General features: G+C 53.7%; 1 protein-coding gene across 10 annotated transcripts in view; it reads left to right on the plus strand.

Annotated features, from left to right (window-relative positions):
• TRAPPC9 (trafficking protein particle complex subunit 9) overlaps positions 1 to 20,463 on the plus strand; it is a 388,310-nt gene that overhangs the window by 238,808 nt on the left and 129,039 nt on the right. For 4 of the 10 annotated variants that reach the window (XM_059893290.1, XM_059893289.1, XM_059893292.1 and 1 more), the window contains 2 exons: positions 5,010 to 5,120; positions 6,373 to 6,465. In XM_059893290.1, the coding sequence (XP_059749273.1) occupies positions 5,010 to 5,120; positions 6,373 to 6,465 (204 nt within the window). 10 annotated transcript variants of the gene reach the window in all.

The raw sequence follows: 20,463 nt of genomic DNA on the forward strand, positions 1-20,463 counted from the left end.
CAGGGGACCTTCCTGACCCAGGGATCAAACACACATTACCTGCATTGGCATGCAGGTTCTTTACCACTGAGCCACCTGGGAAGCCCAAGATTTCAGGAGATGCACTTAATTAAAAAAAAAAAATTGTTATCATGCGTGTCTTGTTCTCTGCCTCAAGTCCTAGCCCACGTCCCACACTAGCCATCTCTGTGGCAGCCAGATTTATGCAGGGTGACTTGACGGCACCTCAGCTTCACTCTGCTGGGTAGCTCTTGATTTCTGGAATGTTCTGAGGGTCTTCTCTGAGGCTGAAGCATGGGTGCTCACCCTGCCCAGGGCCTGCAGCGAGTGTGGGGTGTTGACTCTTTGCAGGGAAGCCTGAGCTGGGCGGTGGGGGCTGCTCGACAAGTAACCCCTGTCCTCCGCTGACCTGCTCCCCTCGGTGTCCCCTCCCCAGACGCCCACTCCCACCCCACCCTCTTCTCAGTCTCAGCTTCCTGGGCGATGGGGGCCCAGGCTGAGGCAACATTCTAAGTGACTTTAAAAAGATCTCTTAGAAAACACGTTAAGTGTAAGCAACATGTACAGAAAGGCTAAAGCAGAGACATCACTTTGCCAACAAAGGTGCGTCTAGTCAAAGCTCTGGTTTTCCCTGTAGTCATGTATGGATGTGAGGGTTGGACTATAAAGAAGGCTGAGTGCCAAAGAATTGACGTTTTCGAACTTTGGTGCTGGAAAAGAAGACTCTTGAGAGTCCCTTGGACTGCACGGAGATCCAACCAGTCAGTCGTAAAGGAAATCAGTCCTGAATACTCATTGGAAGGACTGATGCTGAAGCTGAAGCTATAATACTTTGGCCACCTGATGCGAAGAGCCGACTCATTGGAAAAGACCCTGATCTGGGAAAGACTGAGGGCAAGAGGAGAAGGGGGTGACAGAGGATGAAATGATTGGATGGCATCACTGACTCAGTGGACCTGAGTTTGAGCACACTCTGGGAGATGGTGAAGGACAGGGAAGCCTGGAGTGCTGCAGTCCATAGGATCACAGAGTTGGACATGACTTAGCTACTGAATGACAGCAAAGGGGATAATCACCAACCACACAGGTTTGTCAAAGCTTTACATTTTGCTGTATTTGCTTCTGTTTTTCTAATTTAAAGAAAGAAAAATGAAACTGTTAAAGCTGTGCATGCTCCTCTGTGACCCTATTCTCTTTCTCCCTCACGGAGAGTGACTACTACCATCCAGTTGACTATTATCAGCAGTACCGAGTAATTTTAAGTATTTTAAACTTGATATAAATGTATACTGTAATTACCTCCTGCCATGAGCTGTTCGCTCAGCCTTGTTAACGTGAGACCTAGCCTGCAGTGAGGTATGGAGTTCTTAATTCATCCTCACTTACATATGTATATGCTTCCAGTGTGTGGCTGTTACAGATTTACTTACTGTTAATTTACATTCGTGGATCTGCTTCTGGGTTGGTTTTTCTTCCCTGATGTGTTTATCTCTCCTCCACTGCTGTGGGCCTTCATTATTACAGCTTTATGGCAGTTCTTGATATCTGGCTGGTCAGATCCCTTCCAAAACCTTTCTCGTTGTTTCACATGTTCTCAGCCTTTGATCTTATATATGGATTTTAGAAGCAGTGTATCAAGTTTGACCAAAACCAGAACTCTGTTGAGATTTTTTACTCAGTTGCATTAAATTTGTATAAACCAGGAAAGAAGTGTGTGCGTGCTGAGTTGCTTTAGTCGCATCTGATTCTTTGTGACCCTGTGAACTGTAGCCTGCCAGTCTGTGCCATCCATGGGATTTTGCAGGCAAGACTACTGGAATGGAAAAGGAATGAGTCCTTTAAAAATACCAAGCTTTCCTACTCTTGAACATAAAACATCTCTTTAATGTCATTCCATAAAACTTTAGAATTTTTTCCATTAATGTCCTGTATACATTTTGTTAGAGTTACCCCTAGGTGCATTGCTATTGTGGATATATTTTTTAAAAAATGTATTCTATTATTGTTTTTAGTTGATATATAGGAATACTATTATTGATTTTGTGTGTGGATATATGTCTTAAATCTGTATTCAGCAACCTTTTTGAACCCATTTTTTCTTATTTTATGAAATATGACTAAATTTTTTTTTTCACTTTTAATTCCCCTTATCTTTCCCGGCTTACTCCCCCTCATAAGAATTTGGGGTCCGTGAAAGCGGAGACCCTGCTTCTCTTGTTGATTTCCATATCCCAAGTGCTTAGAATAGCACCTGACACGGGACAGGGACTCAGTAGGTATTTATATGAATTAAAAAGTAGAGCTGTCCTTCTCGTGGACAGTGGAAATGGTGCATCCTCAGTCTGTAGACGTGGCCGCGCCCGTGTTGCTCGCTGTGTGGGCCGTGCTGCTCTTTCTGCCTGGCAGCCTCATCCGGCCCTCGACTGCACTTCAGCTTCCTCTCAGCTGCTGGGCCTTTGCTGCCCAACCCCTCTCCCCGTGCCCTGACCAGGCAGATGGATCTAAAGCTCTGCTCTGATCTCAGTTCTTCCAGGTAGCTTTCCTGGGCTTCCTTGTACTCCAGAAAGATGGATTCAGAAAAATGAACAGCAAACCAACAAACAAAGGAAAAATAAAACCAAAAAGCACACAAGAGTTAACAGTGAATTATACACTCAAGCCCCAGGTTAAAGCTTAAGAGAATCATCCACAGTGATACAGGAAGATACACGGAGTAAGTGACATGGTGGTGGAACACAGCACTGTGGCAGTTTGGGAAAGGGAATTAATTTATGAGTAAAAGATAGAAAACGAAGATCCACCAACATCTCTTACTGCCAACAGTTAGGAGGAACAGAAACCCTGGATCAAGCCGCCCCCGCAATCAGACACTGAGTCAGAAAAAAACAGAGGCCAAAAAAAGTGTTATATTCTGACATCCATCATTTCTGTGCAGTTATATCTAACAACTATATTCTACAAGTGAAAACAACACAGATTTGAGTCTTGTCTTTTCTGCTTAAAAAGAAAAATAATCACTTGAGTTTTCCACCTCTGATAAATGTTTTATGAATTCCCCTTTCTGATGAAAGATTTTGCTGTGATTAAAGATTTCATGAAGTTATGACAAGGGTGGAATAGATCTTCATTCTCGAAAGTGCAATTTTCCTGTGGGCTGAGTGAAGAGCCCTCTCGTAGGCAGCTGTCAGAGCTCATGAACATTTTTCCAAGTGCTGCACCTCTGGGAGGACATCCCCACCCACAGAACCTACAACCAACTGCAGCCACGTCGGGTGACATCTCCTGGTGCACGGCTGGATGATCCAGCCGCTGCTGCCCTTCTTCCCGTGAGAGTAGCTGCACGCAGTTGGTGTGTGTTTTGAAAATGTGGTGTTTCACCCGTGCCAGGTGACCTTTGAGTGATGCCAGTCTCTGTGTGTGTGTGTGTGAACCGCTGGGCAAGTCACGGCGCCCTCGCCACCTCAGTTCCCTTCTCTGGGAAGGACGGAGGTCGCGGCCTGGACAGGAACACGCGTCTTGGTCTGCTGTGAGCTCTGCAGGATTTCCAGCTCCAGGTGTGGACGGTCTCAGCCACCCGCCAGCATCTCTTGCCATCTCCTGAGCCGCCCTCCCCTCTCCCCTCAGTGGGTCTCGGGAGGACGACCTCCCCGGGCTCTTGTACGAAATAACCACGTGCGGGCAGCTCGGCACCTGTGGCTGTGCATCCTGTCTCCCCTTCGCTTAACCACCAGCGAAACCTTACATCACCACACTTGGAGAAGCACCTCTGAGAGTTCCGATGCCCTTTGGAAGGTCACATGTTGAAGAAAGGCTCAGCTGAAAATGACCCGGAACACAGATCCTTTTCCGAGTCTTCTCTTTTTTTCCTTCTGTGAAAATCCAGCTGCCCTTTTCCTCCAGGAGGGAGAACGGCCCAGCCTCTGTTGCTGGCTACCCTATCTGCTCCTGTCTCGGGCCTGGGTGTCCCGGATTCCATGAGCGGATGCTTCTCGATCAGCTGTCACACGCCAGCTGTGACACTTGGCATTTGAGATGCTGTGTTAGTTTTAAGCAAGCATTTGACCATAACGGGGCCCTGACAAATGGAAGCCAACACAAACCACAGCGTGCGTGGCTGGACTTCTCTTTTATGCATGTAGGTAGTGAGCATGTACCGTCATTTCCCAGACCCCCAGGCCCCACCCGACCCCCCCATACCATGGTGATTGTCCCCATCGTCCCCGAAAGCCCTGAGCTTTCTGGGTCCTGCTCCTCCCTGAGTGGGAAGGAAGCGAGTCAATAGACGGAAGGGAGACATCGTCCCCTTCCAGGGCTCGTCATCTTATTTGGGATGGGAAGTCTCTAGAAGCCGATCACTTGGTGGACCTTCATCCAGTGGCCACCCCCCTCGGGGCCTAGGGTGGTCGGCACCTGGTTTCTGCAGCTTTACCATCTGTAGTAGTGAAAGCAGGAAGGTTTCAGGTGGGTGGTGAGTGACCTCATGGTGTCATCCACAGTTCTGGAGGGACTGAGGGACGGTCCCCGTGAGGACTCTTGGTGAATGTGTGTGCAGCGTGGACATGGTTCTCTGTGGACATGGCTCTCTGTGTACCCCTGCTCAGTACCCAACCTGGCACCCACAGAAATCCCGGACCATGACGCTGTGGTCGTTTACTGACCACCACCATATGCCGAGTGCTTTCCCGTTGGGTCAGGCGTCCTGGTGGTCATGTGTGAGGCTTGGAGAACTCAAGGTCCCTTCCCAAGGTCACCTGATGTGTAAAGGGCACAGGTGGGTTATAAGCATGTGCCCCAGGATCAAGGAGGCCTCCTGTGCAGACCCACTGTGTAGAATTCACAGTCAGTTCAGAATGAGTCTTCTCCGTAAGCCTTTGTGTCTGGGGGACACGACGTTTTGATAAACCGCACCTCTGACGTGACCCAGAACCGTCAGATCTTTGGGGAGGGGAGGCAGAGTCACTGTGCTCTTTGTCAGAAGATGCTGACCTGGGCTCTGTCTCTCGCCGCAGCACCCGGCAATGCCACCTGCTCCTGGACGTCTTCAATGCCACGGAGCACGAGCTGAGCGTCGGCGCCCGGAGCGACGAGGAGCTCATCCTGCACGCAGGCGAGTGCCAGCGGTAAGTGTCCCCCGGGCCCCCGGCCCTGCTGTCACCACCCGTGGGGGAGCAGAGTCAGGCTGGCCCCTGAGACCCTGGGGCTGGGCAGTCTGGTCCCCCTCTCAGAGACACTGTGGTCCTTATTCAGGTTCAGGGAAAGGACGGGAGTGGTCGTAAGGTCAAGGGAGAGCCGGCCGATGTCCATCAAGCACCATGTCTAAGGACACCCAGACTCTGGGCAAGACCTTTCACTTTCAAATCCTTAGGAGAGCTGTATCGGGGGCACTGGGTGTCGATCTCAGGGATGTATATCAGCATCACTGGGAAGCTCCTCGGAGGACTTAATGCTGCAGCAGCCAGGCCAGGCTCAGGCCTTTGGGAGAGAGGCACCGCCACCCAAGCTTAGCCCACGGAGGCCAGTTTCTTACAAAAGTAAATGTGCACATACTCCACCTAGCTATCCCAACGCTAGTTGTTCAAGAAAAGTTAAAAAAAAAAAAAAATGTTTACAAAAGACCTGTAAAGAATGTCCCAAGCCAAAAGCTAGAAAGAGCTTGGGTGTCCATATCCTTGGAGCAGGACTACCCAATGGTGGCATTTCCCTGGTGCAATATTACTCAGCAGGCAAAACCAGCGCACTCCTGACACAGCACCACAGTCGGGGTCAGGAAGCTCATGCTGAGCGCAGGTGCCTGACCCAGCATGGGTCCAGGCATCTGAGACCCCGGGACCAGCAAGACTCTGCTGAGATGACGGTAAAAGCAGAGCGTTGCTTCCGGAGAAGACGGGGTGGGCTTTGACCAGGAAGGGGCGCAGGGCATAGTCTGGGTGATGGTCGTGTTGTGTGACTCGATATTTGGGTGTGGCTTACACAGGTGTTTTGCCATTGTTAAGATTTAGCCAATGTGCACTTAAGATTTGTGCGTCCCACCGTTAAGTTGGTTTTGTATCAAAAGGAAAACTGTCGGCACGCGTGGAACTCTGCTGCTCGGAGGACTTGGGTGGTGTCTCGCGATAGCTGCGCTAGTCTCGGGAATGCCTAAAAAGTTAGATTCCCGGCAGAGGGCTGGGCAGGCGGACGGGGTGAGCTGATCAGAGTGAAGTGTTAGTTACGGGATATGTCATACAATGGGTGGAGAATGTTCTCTGAGGAATTCTTTCAACTCATAAGAAAACACTGGGAAGAAACGAGCAAACGAACGAGCAGCGGAGCCTGACGCTCCTCATCCCACCTCCCTTCCTCTTCCTCCTGTGGGGGTCTCCGTGTCTCCAGGACGTGGCATCGTCACGCCGCCCTTCACTACCGCGTCATCCTGTTTATTTACGGCCCCAGGAAGCACTGTTTTCAGAGGCGTCTGTTGATGACGTAAGTGGTTGCGCGTCGTGTATCTCTTTCTGTGTGCCCTTTAGTTGCTCTCGACAGCGTCATGCTTTGGAGCTGAGGTCCCGCCCTCCGACGGGTCCCGCCCTCCGACGGCGCCTTGTGCCCGGTTCCCACGAGCGCCCGTTCAACCATCTCGTGCTGATCCACACGAGGTCGCTCCCAGGGTGAGGCCGTCTGATGCCCCCATTGATGACCCAGGAATGCCCAGTCGTGTTCGCCGTCCGGGGCTGGTAGTCGGGAGGGCTTTACCGCCTAACCCTCGGGAGGAAGGACCCGCCCCGCCCGACAGCTCCTGTTCTCAGGGGTTCTTGCCGTGTGGCTGCGTGCGGGGACCAGGTGCTGCTGTGTGGAGGCTGTGGCGGTGAATGCTCTGGCTCTGGGGCGTAAGTACAGCTCTTTCCTGGGGCGCTGCCCCATCCTTGGGGTCAAGGCCACCAGCAGCCGCCTGGGCCACGTGCTGGTCTCCAAGTGGGGCAGGAGACCGTCTGCCTCGTCTAGACCTTTAGATGCGACCTGAGATCCCAGAGGGCACCATTCAGGTCGTCTCACGGCACCAATAATAAGATCTGCTTTTAAAAAATGTACAGATCGCCTAGCCTGTTCTAAGGTTGACTCACGCCTGGCGGCGCCGGAAGTCTCAGCACTGTTAACGAGCCCATTCACAAACCAGCACAGTTCGTTCTTGTGCTTCCGGCTTCTTCCTTGTTAAGTTTTGTGCTTAAGTCCTCATTTCTCAATGCTCCTAACTCACACATTCTTTCTTCATTCATAAAATATTCATTCAATAAATATCAGTGCTTCCAGAACATGCTCCGTGGAGCCTGCATCGGGATGAGTAAGTGAGGACCCTCCCTGGCCGGGGAATGATGACAGCTTGGCGAGGGTCTCGGGCAGCTGGGCTGTTTGGGGGTGGGGTACAACCAAGCTCACGATGCCCTGTCTGTCTGGGGAGTCAGCTTGCCCCGGACCCACCAGCCCATGGGCGTCCTGTGTTGGCGGGACGCAGGAGTCCCCGTGCCCCCTCTCTAGAACTCTCCAGCCTTGCCTGATTCTGACACGTGCTCCGTCTCCATGGAGGGGTCCCGGGCCATTGGTCTGATGGAGCTGGTCTGGGGGAGGAAGCAGTGGTGGGTGGACCTTGCCTGGCAGCCGTGGGACACCCTGAGACTGAGCTGCGGTCCTCGTCCCTCCAGGCTGTATCTCCTCAGAGCCCCATACTCCCCCCATCCCCTGGAGTCCTGAGCTCAACCCTCGCCAGGCTCTTCCTGCGTCGTGCAGAGCCAGCTCCAGCACAGCTCAGCGTCCTCGGGCACTGACGCATGCTGCCCTTGGACAGGCTCGGCCACCCTGGGGTGGGCAGGGCAGGCCACCCGGCCCCCAGTGGTGAGTGGTCCTCAGACTCTGGTGTGATCGTTGAGCGTGGCACAGCCTCCCCTTCAGCAAGAAGCTGCCCCTGAAAGCCGCGTAGCCGTGAGGCTGCCCTTGGTGGAGCCCTGGCATCCTGGGGCACCTGGGGCATTGCACAGGAGAGGGGCCAGCTCCAGTTGGGGTGTGGGGGTGCCTGGGTCTCTCCCTTCTGGGTAGGAAGGTGTGTGCAGGACAAGCGTAACGCGTCCTCTGGAGTGCGGAGTGCAGTGTCCGAGCCCCGGCTGTTTGGAGCAGTTTCGGTGCTCTGTCCTCTTAGTACCCTCTCGCGAGAATGTCTGTCCACGGGTTACAGACAAGCAGGCTGAATCAGATCAGAGGGGACTCAGGTCTGCCTGACCCCGCGGCCGAGCGCTAGGATGGCTGCAGGAGTAAGGGAGCGGGTTTTGTCCCTGTGTCCTCCTTCTCTCTGTGCAGCCTTAGGCAAGCCGTGAGCCGCACTAATCCACTGTCCCATCCAGGCGGGGAGGAGGGCCGGGGAGGGGCCATCTGGGCTCCGACTTCCAGGGTGTTCAGGGATTCAAGCGTTTCCTGAGTGTCCGGTGAGGGGCATGAGGGACTGCCTCATAGGCTGAATATTTGAGCTTCTAAACTGGAAATAACACTCTTAATCCCTGTATTTCTTAGAGAGATCTCTTTTCATCGTGTCATTTAAAAGACAGCATTCCAGCAAACGGATGGAGCAAGTATCTTTCACCTTCCTCATCTCTTCCTGGGAAAGGTCCTTTGGAAATCAGTGACTCATCTCTGCTTCTGTGGCCTGGTTGATACATTAATTCTGTAATTAAGGGCCATTTGTTCACCTCACTTCCGCCTGACACGGTTTGTGATGCTTGGCCTGCACCGATTACATTTCCTGGGGCTCCACGCGATCGGTCATGACCTTGAGAGTGTCCTCAGGACTTGGAGCTAGGTAGGTGCCTGTAGTAACGTTCACTTCTCCCTGAGGGGTGTTGGAAAGAGGATCCCATTTTCTCAGGCACCCTTGCCTTCTGTCCTCACGCTCAGGGCTCAGGCACTGTGCTTGTCTCTGCCTCCTGTGAGCGCAGTCACGGCCATGCTGGTGGTGGCAGCTGGAGCCCAGAGCTTCCCAGTTGACCTCTCCTCGGGAGTCACCTACTCCTCTTTACGCTGTATCCCCAGGCCTGGGCGTCCCTCCGCCTCCAGTTTCAAAAGATGGCCAGAAACCATGGAACGCTTTCTGACTGAAACATCGTAAACTTCCTTAAGAAAATACAGTGTCCCCAGCAGCAAATTTACTGGAAGAATTAAGATATGATAATTATTGTGTTTTTGTTTAATTATCAAACCATTAAAATTAAATTTCATGACAACCCTCATTTACTCATAAATCTATTTACCATGGCAGATGTTTTCTCAGCTCCCTCCCCAACCCCCCATCTCGTCCCACCCTCCCTTGCAGGGAACCTCCGCCTGCTCAGCAGCCGGGCATCGGCTGGTCTGGGCATCGCCTCCCTGGGGGCCCCACCGCTGTGTCTCTGGGAACAGATGAGCCCGTCACATGTCTGGACAGCACACCACGTGGGTCCTAGAGCGGCTTTCCTGCCAAAGGGGCGGAAGAAGCCCAGCAGGGTCCCCTGGGCCACTTCAGTGATGGAGCTGCAGGGAAGGGGCGTGTCCTTATTCTTTCTTTTAGTGGGAAACTTTCCTTTGGACACTTTGAACATATGCAGAAGGTGGCCATAAGAGGACCTCTCACCCTGCTTCTACACCAGGGACTCATGGGCAGTCTTCCCTGTCTCTTCCTCATCAGCTTCCCCATGTTCTTGTGTTATTTTGAAGCAGATTCAAGGCAACCTCTTATTTCATCTGTAAACATTTTAATTGTCAGCACTGGAGCGCTTTTTAAAACCCTAACTGCAATGACTTGGACTGTGAAGAAAGCTGAGTGCCGAAGAATTGATGCTTTTGAACTGTGGTGTTGGAGAAGACTCTTGAGAGTCCCTTGGACTGCAAGGAGATCCAACCAGTCCATTCTGAAGGAGATCAGTCCTGGGTGTTCATTGGAAGGACTGATGCTAAAGCTGAAACTCCAGTACTTTGGCCACCTCATGCGAGTTGACTCATTGGAAAAGACTCTGATGCTGGGCGGGATTGGGGGCAGGAGGAGAAGGGGACGACAGAGGATGAGATGGCTGGATGGCATCACTGACTCGATGGACGTGAGTTTGGGTGAACTCCTTGAGATGGTGATGGACAGGGAGGCCTGGCGTGCTGGGATTCATGGGGTCGCAAAGAGTCGGACACGACTGAGTGACGCAACTGAACTGGACTGAATGCCATACCGTGTTTTAAAATGAACATCGTCAACCTTGGAGCCTTTTTTAAAAAACGTAACTGCAGTGCCGCCCCATGTTTAAAGACAAACAGTTCCTTCATACGAATGCGTACATTTCTAGTGACCTTGGTGTCATTTGCTTTTTAAACCTGCAGTCAGAATTCACGAGGTCCATTAGCGTCCAGTCCGTTTTGAGTCTGTAGGTCCCTGTGCACCTCTCTCTCTCAGTGTCCATGGGCCACGTCAGGGCCCCCAGGTGGGGACGTGGCCGCTTGGGTGCCTCTGGTGGTGGTGATCTTGCTCCTGTGACTGACTTCTTTTTCTTTATTCCTCATTGAATCGGTAGTAAGCTCTAGAGGTTTCATCATATTGCGTGATTTTTTTTTTTTTTTGCAAAGAATCTCCATCAGAAGGCATTGGTGTCTGGCTTATCTGCTTTCTGTGATGGAACCATTATTATTAGATCTTTTCCTCTTATCTCACCTTGCACCCCACACGCATGCCTTTTCATCCCCAGCAGATCAGTCAACATTAAGAAAACTCACTGACTCTTTTTCATAAGCTCAGGATGAAACACATAAGCATTTTCTGTCTGGGGTTTGGAAAGTGACCAGATGAAGAAGTGCAGCGTTTTCTGTGTCTGTGTCTCTGTGCTCTAAGTCACCCCGCTCGTCGGATAATTAAGGCTCAGCAGCTGCTCAGGCAGACACATCGGGGGAACGCTGGTGCCGTTTGGGGCTCTCAGCGGCCCGGCGGGATGGGGAAGCCTTGCTGCCGCCTCTGGGAGCTGGCGTGGCCGTGGACCTGAGTGGCTTGGGGTCTGGCAGGACCAGGCTGCAGCCCCCAGGGGCGAGGCAGCGTCCTGGATGTCCACGGGAGCTGACGGGAGTGGAGGGAGTCCGGATCAGCCGGAGCAGCGTCTGTGTGTGTTTGCTGTACTCTGTGCTGCTCCCTCCAAAACCAACGGAAGCTGGTCACTGTGTGTGTTTTTCCAGGGCAAGGCTTATTTTTCCCATCCGATTAACAGCTCACTGGAGCTTAGGATGGGAGAGGTGGGTGTTTCCTGTGCCCAAGTGCGGAGGGAGGTGGGAGTGGACTCGTCTGGGCCGGAACTTAGTGGACCTTGGATGCCAGGGTGGAAGGAAATGAGTCTTAGTACATTTTTAACGATGGACACATTTGAAGATGTCTGTGTCATTTGGGCTTTCCAGTTTTAACCTGCAGGACAAATGACAGCTTTACTGCTGGCTCAAAATCCTCCTGTGCGAGTCACGGTCAAAGCCACGTCTGTCCTTGGAGGGGAAGGGATGGTCACAAGAGAGTTCAAGGCACGAGAGTGTCAGATTGACCTTTTAGGAAGTATCTGGAAGAGGTGGTGGCTGGTGAGAGTCTGGGTGTGGGCAGGTGTCTGAGCTAGGGTTTGCACCAGGTCGTAGGAGGCCTGCTGCCGTGAGCACCCCCGACCCTGCGCCCTCTGCCGGCTCCATGGGTGGTTCTGCCTGTGAGTCGAGAGCTTCCGTCCTCTCCAGGCACTGGAGATGCAGGTGTTACAGGACAATGGCTCAGAGAACCCAGAGGGTGTTGGGAGGGAAAGGCCAGTCAGTGACTAGACAATCAAATAGGTCAAGGGCAAGGCTGAATGCTAGACCAGTGCAGAGGGGGCACCAGAGGAGGGTCAGAGCAGCCAACGGGAACCCGAGAGGTGGGGGGGAGTCGGGTCACGGGGCAAAGGCTGCGAGTCTCTCAGTTGAGTGTAAAGAGAAGAGCACGTGCGCACGCCATCTGTGCCCCCACCCCCCAGACCGGCTCCTCACCGGGGGCTGTTTTATTTGTTTCCTGCTTGCTGCCGTGTGTTCTGTGGGTGTGGACCAAGGTAGAAGGAAGTGTATCCATCACTGCAAAGTCCCCTGGGCTCCCCTGTTCATCCCTCCCTCCCCGCTGACCCCTGGTAACCAGTGGTCCTCTTCCTGCCTCCTTAGTTTTGCCTCTTCCAGAAGGTCACAGAGTGGGGAGCATACAGGATGTCGCCTTTTTGAGCTGACTTCTGTTGTTTAGTGACAACGCGCTGAAGGTTCTTCCTCTACGTGTTTTCATGGCTTGATAGCTCATTTCTTTTTAGCACTGAGTGTCCATGAGCAGGGTTTTGTGTGGACATAAGTTTTCAGCTCCTTTGGGTGGATACCAAGAAGCATGACTGATGAGCATATACGGTTAAGAGTGTTTATTTTTGCCAGAATTGTCGTGCATTTTTAAAAGCCAAAAACAAAGCACCCCTTTCTGCCTCTTTCATCACCCAGTTCCCAATTGATGTTCTATAGAAGAAGGGAAAAAAAGAGAAAGAGGAAGTGCTGGAGGGAAACAGCACAGGGCCTGGCGGGGGCTTGGGGCGCCCTGCTGTGTTTGGGAGGGCCCCTCTGGACCCGGCCTGCGCATCTGCTCCTCATCCTGGGAGCTTCGGGCTTCCCTGCCCCCCTGCTGCTTCTCCACGTGTCCTCTGCATCTCGTGCTGTGACAGCCCTATTCCCTGGCACGTCTGTCTGCCCTGGGAGCCACCTCTGGGCGGGGGTCACGTTCTCATTGTCACCCTGCTGGCTCCCCGCCTAGGGCCTAGGAACTGAATTGGATCACTTTCTGTATCATTCAGTTTAGGCTGTTTCTCTGCAGTAACAAAAGACCTTGAATCTTAGTTGTTTAGTAAACAGAAAGGTTTGTTCCTGGTTCAGGTTCTGTGAGCACCACAGTTTAGCTTTGCTCCATTTTGCTTTCACTCGTGAGCCATGTGCTGGTTTGGAGGAGAGAAATAGGGAAAGGGACAGGCCACACGGCAGCTGGGGAGCTCTCTGCTTGGATGTGGCCCGTGTCTCTTCTGCATATTGCATTAGTCAAGCGAGTCACAGGACAGCCTGGAGTCAAAGAGGGATTGGTGGGCAGTGCTGCAGGAAGGGCGCTGAGATGTGGACAGGGCTGCGGTCCAAGTATGTCCTCGGTGTCTAAGGGGAATGATCGCACTTCTTTGTCTTCATCTTTGATTTTTGCTGTCTGTAAAAGATGGCTGCTTTTGTCCCATATGAACGTATAACGTGACAGTTGACTCTGCGTTCTTTTGTTCTCCACATCGTTTCAGAAGGTGTTACCAGAATCCCCATCATGTCCTAAGCGCCACACTGGTGCCTTGCGGGAAGGGGCACACACACATACCCACGCCGCCTGGCGTGATGCGCATGTGTGCTCGGCGTGGAAATAAACCCCTGGTTGTCTCAGTCGGGCTTAACTGGGCAGCTGTGGTCAGACTCAGGCCACTGGCTGAGAGCCCAGCCTCTGCGCTCAGGCTTCGGGAACACGGGGACCAGAAAGGGATGGGTGTGTGACACCTGGCGGGCGCTGGGCATCACACTGCCAGCCTTACACACTTGCTTATGGAGCCGCAGCAGCCTGCAGTGAGGGCACCCCGAGTCCATCTGATAAAGAGGGGGCTGAAACCATGGCCGCCCTGTCCCCCGTTGGAGAAGTTCGGGCAGGTAGGGCCAGAGGCCTCGCATGTCCTGCCCTACGCGCAGGCATCCAGTGAGGACTGGATGCGGGGCACCTGGTGTCTGGTCTGCTGCTCTGGCGTCACCTGGCACGACCTCGCCCCGTGTTCAGCTCCCCTCTAGGACGAGATGGTCAAGCCAGGGGCCGCATCCCTCTGCCCTGGAACCCTCGCCTCTTAATGCGGAGCCTGGCCTGGAGGGAGTGCTCCTGTGTATTGGCCAGAGTCAGCCTCTTATTAGCATCCTGTTCAGTTCATTCGTTTTTTGTTTTTGTTTTTCTTTCTCCTAGAATTGATATGTTCCAGGGACCTTTTTCTCTTTAAAAATGTCCATCCAGGAGAACTCAGGCTGTCGTGCTGGGAGGCCCCCAGGACGCTGGGCAGCCTTGCTTCCTTCGTGGCTGTGTGACAGTGGTTAGATTAGAGGAAATTTTTTCATTTCCAATTAATCATTTTCCGTGAACCTGTTCTGCATTCGGCACGCAGCAGGCTCCCTGCTTAGCATGTAGCTGCCTCGCTCCCCCCTGGACTCCTCTCTCTTTTCTGTAAGTGATTGCATTGTTTGTGTTTGCACCGTGTGTTTTGGAGATGCTTCTGGAAGAAGGAACAGAGATTCTGGTTGCTGAATGCTAATGGACACCTTGTGAGGGGCAGGGGGCACAGCTCCTGGAGATCAGGAGGCCAAGCTGCTTTGCTCTGGGAACCTTTGTTTTTGATGAGTAGTTCTGACAATAAAAAATCTGTGGAGGCACTGTCTCTGCTAAACGGGACCTGAGGCCCACCTTGTTAGCTCATGTTCCGCAGCTCTGGACCTGAGAGGCGTGTGCCTGTCCCAGTCTGTTCAGAGGAGACGGGGCGCGGAGGACCTGATGTCTCTCCAGGTGTTTTGCCCGAGAACAGCAATTTTCCACAGTATCACGTGGGGGAGAATCTGCAAACTCAGGGAGCAGAACAGGCTAGCATTGGCAGCTGCGGAAGGCGTGTTTCAGACCACACAGGAGTGTTCTTAACTGCCCTTTGTACAGGCCCTGTGCCGGGTGCTGAGGGTCTGCAGACGAAAAAGCCGTATGCTCTGAGCAACTGAACTGAGAGTCACAGAGGGTGCAGGAGGGAGCCCTCCAGGGAACAAAGACAGACAGACTGACAGTCCTGTCCCCTGGGCAGCTCAGTGCAGATGCAGCCTGCAGTGAGGGGTGTGGAGCAGAGGCTGTGAGCGCCCCGCCCTGCGCCGCTGGGATCAGCATAACCCAAAGCGTTCTGTGCTCCGTCCTGGGGAGGAAGCCCGTCACTGTTCGGATAGTGTCATGGACGGCTTTCCTCTGCCTCCTCCTCTGAGTCATCTTCTCAAGTGCGCCTATTAATAGCACTGGGGGCAGAGTTCCTTGGTAGAAGTGTCTAAGTATTTTAGAGAAATTAAAAATCTAGCCTCTGTCAAACATTGTTTTTCCCCAGAATTTGCTGAGTGCCTGAAGTTACACAGTCTTGCCTTGTTTGTTTGGTTTTTTTCCCCTTATTTAATCTCTTAGTGTTTTCTTAAATACTCTTAGTATTCTTTTGGAGATGCAGTTCTTCTGAGTATTTGTAATGATTGTTGTGAAAAATACCTCTTAACAAACTTTGGAACCTGGAAGTTGGAAGGGGGCACTCTGAGATCCTCAGAGCCCTGACCCCTCCACGCAGGTGGGGACCGGGAGGCCTCCGAGAAGGCACCGTGGCCTCTCCGCGGTCTCACCGCCACCTGCAGGGAGAGACAGGCGGGCTCCCGCCTCTAGGTCCCAGGGCCCCGGGTTCCTGAGGGGCGTGGAGCCGGGGTGTCTGACAGAGAGAGAGTGCCACAGAGTCAAATGTGGGCTGGTGCTCCGCCCTCTCCCCGGGGAACGAATTTCTCCCTTCTGTCCTCCTGGGGAGCGTGTCCGCCCTCCCAGGCTGGTCCAGACGTCCTCTCTGCTGGAGGCTGGCCGACCCTCGAGACACCTCCTCCTCCTCCGTGTCCCGCGGTTCTCAGCACCGGGCCGCTGTTACAGTCCACTGCTCTGGGACCAGGTCCGCGGGTGTCTCTCCCCAGCAGGTGGCGACTCTGGGGGCCACGCCTTCCTCGTCGTCCCTCTTCCCCCAGGGCCCAGTGCAGGACCAGGTGGTTAACAAGGGTGGGGGGCAGAGACGTCCATGTTCCAGTCCCCGGGACCTGGACACGTGTTTGCTTATGTGGCGGAAGGAACTCTGTGGATGTGTTGCATTAAAGACCCTGAGATGGGGAGATGACCTCGGTGTCTTTGGGCCACCATAATGAAGTACAGCAGGCTAGAGGGCTTGGAAACAATAGAAGTTTCTCGTAGTCCTGGAGGCTGCAGTCTGAGCTCAGCTGTTGGTCCGGGGGTTTGCACCCAGGCCTCTGTGCCTCCGCTGCCTGCCCTTGCCCTGCACCTGGAGCTTCCCGGTGCTCCTGTCGGTCCTTACGTTGCTGGAGGGGGTGCCTTACCAAGTGGGCTTTGGGGGCACTGGTCAGAGTCAGCTTTTGTCCCATGTCCTCCTTGTCCCGGGGAGGGCAGGACTCCCTGTGGTCCATGGGGAGCATCTGGAGGAATGGGTCCTAGTCCTGTGGGTGCCCCGCCCTCCCGTGTCTGATCTCCTCCCTGAAGTGCCAGGGTGTCTGTGAACATCAAGGCACCACGTGCTGCAGCCTCAATGCAGGGCCGTTTGAGATCCTGTAACAAAGAGCACTGAAAGCTTCCGAGCCAGGGAGCGAGTGCCTCCTGGGAAGCTGTCCGGATGAAAATAAATCTCAACTGCAGAGTGAGGGCGAGCACAAGGGTGTTTATGTCTGTGTTATTTTTAGAAACTGGAATGTCCGACAGTAGGGCGTGATTAGTGAATTACGGTACGTTTGTATAATTGACAGTCATGCAGCCATCACAGATTGTGTTTCTGTAGAATTTGTAATGCTGAGCTCCGTTGTCACAATGAGGATTGTGATGCCAGCAGACTTGGGCAGGGGAGACAGGCTCCCTAGATGAGCGTGAAGGCAGCGCCCTGCCTGGAGTGGGAGGCCCTGGGGCCTGGCTCTGCGAGGCTGGGACGTCCCTGAGCTGCTGCTGAGACCTGGGCTTGGGAGGGGGCCGGGCCAGGTTCTTGCCAAGGCTCTTGGGCCATCCACAGCTCACAGCCGTCCAGGGCTGTGGGCCCTCCGGCCCTGGTCACTGTCCCTGACCCCCTGGCTCTGTGTCTGCCTGCTCACCACAGGGTGGACACTCATCGATGCCTCCAGAGGCTGGGAGAATCTGGAGTCCGTGACCTGGGATCAGGAGTGAGCACCCCCCACCAGACCCAGTCCTGCCATGCGGACAGTGTCCACTGCTTCATGGGTGGAGGTGGTGGGGTGTAAGCTGGGGTCTGTAACGTGACACACGGAGCGTGCAGATCAACGGACAGACGTGAGACTGGCTTGTAAGGCCACGTGACTGGAGGGAACTGCTGCAGTGCTCACAGGAAGAGAATCGCGGGGGAATCTTCTGCGTTTCTTGTTTTTATGTGCACTTGGTATTATTATTTGAAATATGTACAGGTTTTTTTTTTTTTTTTTTTTTTGCGTTTCTTGGCCAGGTGTGTTTCAGCTTTCTGAAGCCGTGGTGTTCACCTGTCCGTGTTTCTTGTTCTGTGTGTCCATTTGGATGTGCTCTTTGCCCACAAGGAGTGCAGTGTCATCTCTGGGGACACGGTGGCCTCATCTTTCTCTGGGGTGGATTTGGACTTGACACTTTGGACCCTCACCTCATCTCCCGTTGCCGACCTGGGCACCTCCCAGAGTTCGCTGTCCCTCCAGGGCCCCCTGTACCGAGGGAGTCTTTGTTAGAGGTGCAGACGGCCTGTTCCCAACCACAAAAGAAAATCAAGTGAGAAGCATCTTTGGGGTCAGTGCTCCCTTGAGGGAAGGCTGCAGTGCTGCGATGATCACTGGGTGCAGCTGTCGAGCTCGCTTTTTCACTGCACTTATTCCCTCTTGGCAGCTGTAGAGTCCTTTTCAGTTACTTCTGCTCAGCCACCAAAGCCGCCTCCAGCATCCCAGTAAGAGTGTTGACCGGCTTCCTGTGTGTCATCTCCTGAGGCAACGAGGATGGGTTAGCTGACGGGCGGCTCCCAGCAGCCCCTTTGGGGCATGTAGGTAGCTTTCTTGAGTGGTCTCCGGGCAGCCCTCCAGCTGGTGGCTGGCACCCTGCCTCACCTTTCGCTGCTGCACTGGCCTTTGGGTTATCCTCTGTCTCCAGCTTTCTTCCCAGACAGAGTGCTCATCTTTAGGCTCCTTCCTTCTGTTGACTTCACAGGACGCTCCTCCACGCAGTCTGCCCTCCCATTTCAGGATCGTCATGTAGATATGCCATTGGTTTCCCACGTGAAATACTTGAAGCAAGCCTCTCCGCCTGTGCAGGGAAGTCTAAACACCTTCGTGTGCTCACAGACTCTCCACCTTCCTTCCCTCCTGCTGGTAGGGGTGGGTTGAGGCCAGATGTTGGGTGACGGGGTGGAAGGGTCCCCCGGCTTTGTCTCTCACATCGTCTTCCTTGATTCGTTCCTCGTTGGGTTGGAAGAGGAGAACTTGCCAGATGGGCAGGGCCGTGGACGCAGATGCTCAGAGGGCAGAGTGTGAAGTGGGAACGTGAACGTAAATGTCACGTGTTGTTTCCACTGCCGCTGCCCTTGGGTGGCTGTGGAGTGGGGCCCTGGAGCCTCTGACCGCAGGTGACAGAGCCAGTGCTGCGGCAGCCCTGCGGGCCTATGCCTGATCAATGCCTGCGCGGCTCAGAAAGCCTGCGGGCCTGCGCCTGATCAGTGCCTGCGCGGCTCAGAAAGCCCTTGGGCCTGCGCCTGACTCAGTGCCTGCGCGGCTCAGAAAGCCCGCGGGCCTGCGCCTGATCAGTGCCTGCGTGGCTCAGAAAGCCGATAAGGCGAAGATACGTTGAAAAGACGCAGGAAGAGAGGTGGGCTTCCTGAACCCCTGTGGGTCTTTGGGGATTTGAAAACAGAATTCAGCCTTGCGGAAGATCGATTCAGCTAGAAAAATCTTTCAGGGATTTTTATTGGCTTCATGTTGAAAATGCCACAACCATTAAAATATGAAAAGAAGAAAGTCCTTAACAATGTGGAATTGGCAACTAGGCGCAAAAAAGAAATTCCAGAAAGAAAATGATAAAGCGGGAGCCAGGCCCCCACCTCACACCGCCTGAGCAGAGCAAAGCTGCCCACCTTGATCCAGTGGTTCCTCCACGGAAATCCTATGAGAACAGCAAAAAGGGCCGGTCATTTCACACAGCCCGCTTTCACGGGAAGGCCCTTAGATGCTTGATCACTTGAGACATGGAGTGTTCCCTCACAGTACATTTTGGAGCCAAAGGAGAAATAAAACAGTTGAGCAAAGTATGTCTCCCAGACTGACCTCTCCTCCCTCCCTGCAGCCTCTTTTTAAAAGCTTTGTATTTTATATCGGAGTATAGCCCGCTAACAGTCATGTGGTAGTTTCAGGTGAACAACAGAGACTCAGCCATGCAAATCCATGCAGCCATTCTCCCCCGAACTCCCCTCCCACCCAGGCTGCCCAGCAGCATCGAGCAGAGTTCCCTGTGCTCTACAGCACGACCTTATCGGTTGTCCATTGTAAATATCACGCTGAGTACATGTTCATCCCAGACTCCCTCACTGTCCCTTCCCCTCGTCCTTCTCCCCTCACCCCTGGAACCGTAAGTTCATTCTCTAAAGTCTGTTAGTTTCTTTCTGCTTTGTAAGTGCACTTGTACCATTTCTGTTTGGATTCCACGTACGAGGGGTGTCATTCGGTATTCCTCCTCCTCTGCCTGACGTCACTCAGTGCGCACTCTTTTGCATTCTTTTCCGTTACGGTTTATCATAGAATACTGACTGCGGCTCCCTGTGCTGTGCAGTTGGACCTTGTCGTTTATCCATCCTGTATATGATAGTTTGCACCTGCTCGTCTCAAACTTCCACTCCTTCCCTGCCCCCTGCCCTTGGCAACCTCCAGCCTCTGGATACAGGTGAGGAGGAGAATCCCCTTTTCTCAGGGTCCCAGGACAGAGGCCAATAAAACATGGTCTCTACACTCAGAGGACTGCGAGAGGGAGATGGACAGGCGGACAGGTGACTGCCACGCTGTGCTCACTGCTCTCTTTGGGGGACATATCCCGGAAGCTGGAGGATGAGCCCAGCCTGGAAGGAGGCCTGGCAGAGGTGCCACCGGGGCTGGGCACCGAGCATGGACGGCTCTCACAGCTCGGTGCAGCTCGGCGGGCAGCGGGGAGGGATGTGCCAGGGGCCAGGCAGGAGCAGCCACAGGGGCAGGGGGCGAGCAGGATGCCTGGGGGTGCCGCGGGGACCCTCACGAGCCTCCCAGGCCCCTTGCTGGGCAGGCCTGCCCCGTCCACACTGGGCCTGTGGGTGGGATGAGGGTAGGAGAGGCCCCTACCCTGAGGCTGGTGTGCATGCCCACGGCTGTCCGTCCATCCCACGTCACCCCAGCCGTGTGGGGTGGCCCCTGGCCAGCCCAGCGCTCACACATTCTGATTCCACATCCGTCTGATCACATCTAATAACTGTTCATGTGGTACCGCCAACATGCTTTCAAATCCTAAACCCTAGGACCGTGAAGAAACCTCTTAAGTTCAGAGGGGGTGACAACGATGCCCCAGGAGGCAGGGTCACAGTGAGGGGCGGGCTGTGGGCG

Source organism: Bos taurus, chromosome 14, assembly GCF_002263795.3.
Source record: "Bos taurus isolate L1 Dominette 01449 registration number 42190680 breed Hereford chromosome 14, ARS-UCD2.0, whole genome shotgun sequence".
Taxonomy (NCBI): domain Eukaryota; kingdom Metazoa; phylum Chordata; class Mammalia; order Artiodactyla; family Bovidae; genus Bos; species Bos taurus.